The sequence below is a fragment of the Plectropomus leopardus genome, unplaced genomic scaffold, assembly GCF_008729295.1.
Source record: "Plectropomus leopardus isolate mb unplaced genomic scaffold, YSFRI_Pleo_2.0 unplaced_scaffold14431, whole genome shotgun sequence".
In the NCBI taxonomy this organism is placed as follows: Eukaryota; Metazoa; Chordata; class Actinopteri; order Perciformes; family Serranidae; genus Plectropomus; species Plectropomus leopardus.
The window spans coordinates 1-2,109 of record NW_024615426.1 but is presented as its reverse complement, the minus strand read 5'-3'; the positions used below and the strand labels follow the sequence as shown (position 1 = coordinate 2,109).

Genomic DNA, 2,109 nt, shown 5'->3' with positions numbered 1-2,109 from the left:
TTCAGCCCTGGCTATGGTGATGCTTGGGACTGCAGGCAACACAGCCAAACAGATTTCAGAGGTACCGTACACACACCCATACTGTGGAAAGTTACAGCTTTCATGGTAACACAAATGGGGCATTCAAATGTGATCAAGCACATGTTTGAATGCCAAGGAAAATAGTTGATCTGGTTTATCAAGGTGTTGGAACTGTTATTGTCTCAACAGAAAAGGGCGTGGATTTGGGTGTCGAGTGCGGTCATGTCTTGAACTTATGTATTTTCTATGACAGAAGAGTCATTCCATACATCCATCCATTTTCATCTGCTTATCTGGTGCTGGGTCAGGCTGAGTAAGGTACTCTAGATGTCCCTCTCCCCAGTAATAATTTCCAGCTCCTCTTGGGGGATCCTGAGGTGTTTCCAGGACAGATGAGAAACATAATCCCTCCAGCATGTTCTGAGTCTGCCTCAGGGCTTCCTACCAGTTGGACGTACCCTGAAAAAGCGGATCAGCAGTTACTATCTAACAGAATCTAACAATTTGCCAAAGCTTTCTTGAAGCCAACTCCAAACTCTTACCACACCCGCATTTTTGCTTTGGCAACTGCCACAGCCTTGCAAGCTAGCTGATCAACAATTAAGTCAAATGTGAGGCTGGTGAATGGGGCCATGAACAGGAGCGGAGCCAAATCAATGGGCAGCTTCACTGTTTATTTTTAATAGCAGTAATACATTGTGGTGGTAAATGTTAACCGTTGAGAGTTTATCATTAACAAGGGGCAGAGGGCATTAGCCAGGTTTTTTTTATAACTGTCTGTCTTGGTCTTAATGATGAGAGAAAATATTATTTGCACCACCAGGTCCTCTGCTTCACCGATGCAGAGCAACCAAAGCTGGAGGAAGCACAGCTGTCACAAATGCAGACACAGATGCAGACATGTCAGCAGATGACAGTGCAGGTAAGGCATACCTGCAGACTGCCAGACTGTCTGCGCCAGGTGGGAACAAAAACATAAGAAGGGAAAGATTAAAGATTAGGCTTGGTGGTGTCATCTGGGTAAAACATTTGAGGTTTAGGTCACTATATTACATATAGTGTTATTTTACACTTAATTTTCCACTGTTTTGCTGGCTAAACTTTCAAATAAACCAATATCATGGTAAACATAAATGCTAAAACAAAAATGTCTACGATCTATTTGATATGAATGTTAATGGTGTTCAGGCTTTTGAGTGGTCGTTTTTGCCATATTCTTTCCAAAATGTGCTGAGGGTCTCATAAAGACAGATTGTGAGAGGTTTTTGCTGAAAGTCATTCTAGCTACAGTAAATGATTAGAACAATGACTCCAAGATTAATCAGCAGCACATATTGCTAGAGCTCAGACAAACTGAAAAACATTTGCCAATACAATAGCATTATCCAGAAAGAAAAGGCTACTGCTGTAAAAGAAATGTGCTGTTTGGCCTATAGTATGGATTAATTTATAAAATACATTAAAAGTGCAAAAAGTTTAATTTTCTCCCTTTATAATGGTTGCTTTCACACTCAGTACAGTCAATGCAAAGCTGTAGTATGGAGCACCAGGGTTAATGATGATTTTGGTGTCTATTCTCATTATTTAACTGCTAAACTGGCCACAATCCCAATGATCTATGATGAAATTATGTAAAGCTGTTTTTCCTTTGTCACTGGCTCAGTGTGTCCTTGTAACACTGAGGTCTTCTCTGTCTGTTTTCAGCAACAGATACCCAAAGATGGTGAAGATGATGTCAACAGCGGCTATAAAAAACTGCTAACTGCAATCAACAAAGAAAATAAGAGCTATGATCTCAGCACTGCCAACAGGCTGTATGGGGAGCAGACGTTCGAGTTTAAAGAGGTGTGTGTATGTGTGTCAATCCAACTTTAGCTTGCACCAAGTTTGAAAGAAATACTGAATAAGTGGGAGATAAAAATTTTCACTGGCCTCCATGCTGCTTTCTACTTTTTACTAACCTCTTTTAGGGTACGTCCATGCCATTGACCATGACGCATTTTTCCAGTCTTATCCTTAATACCCTCCAATCAGACAGCCTTTTCTGATAGGAAACTGAACTAAAAATGAACTTCTGTCTATCAATTC

General features: G+C 40.6%; 1 protein-coding gene across 1 annotated transcript; it reads left to right on the top strand.

Moving 5' to 3' along the window:
- Window positions 1-6: 6 nt before the first annotated feature.
- Window positions 7-1,866, top strand: LOC121964192 (serpin-like protein HMSD; the record flags this gene model as incomplete). Its single annotated transcript, XM_042514404.1, has 3 exons — window positions 7-61; window positions 845-943; window positions 1,726-1,866. Coding segments are annotated over exons 1-3 (288 nt in total), but the record flags the coding sequence as incomplete, so codon positions are not given.
- Between the last annotated feature and the right edge of the window lie 243 nt (window positions 1,867-2,109).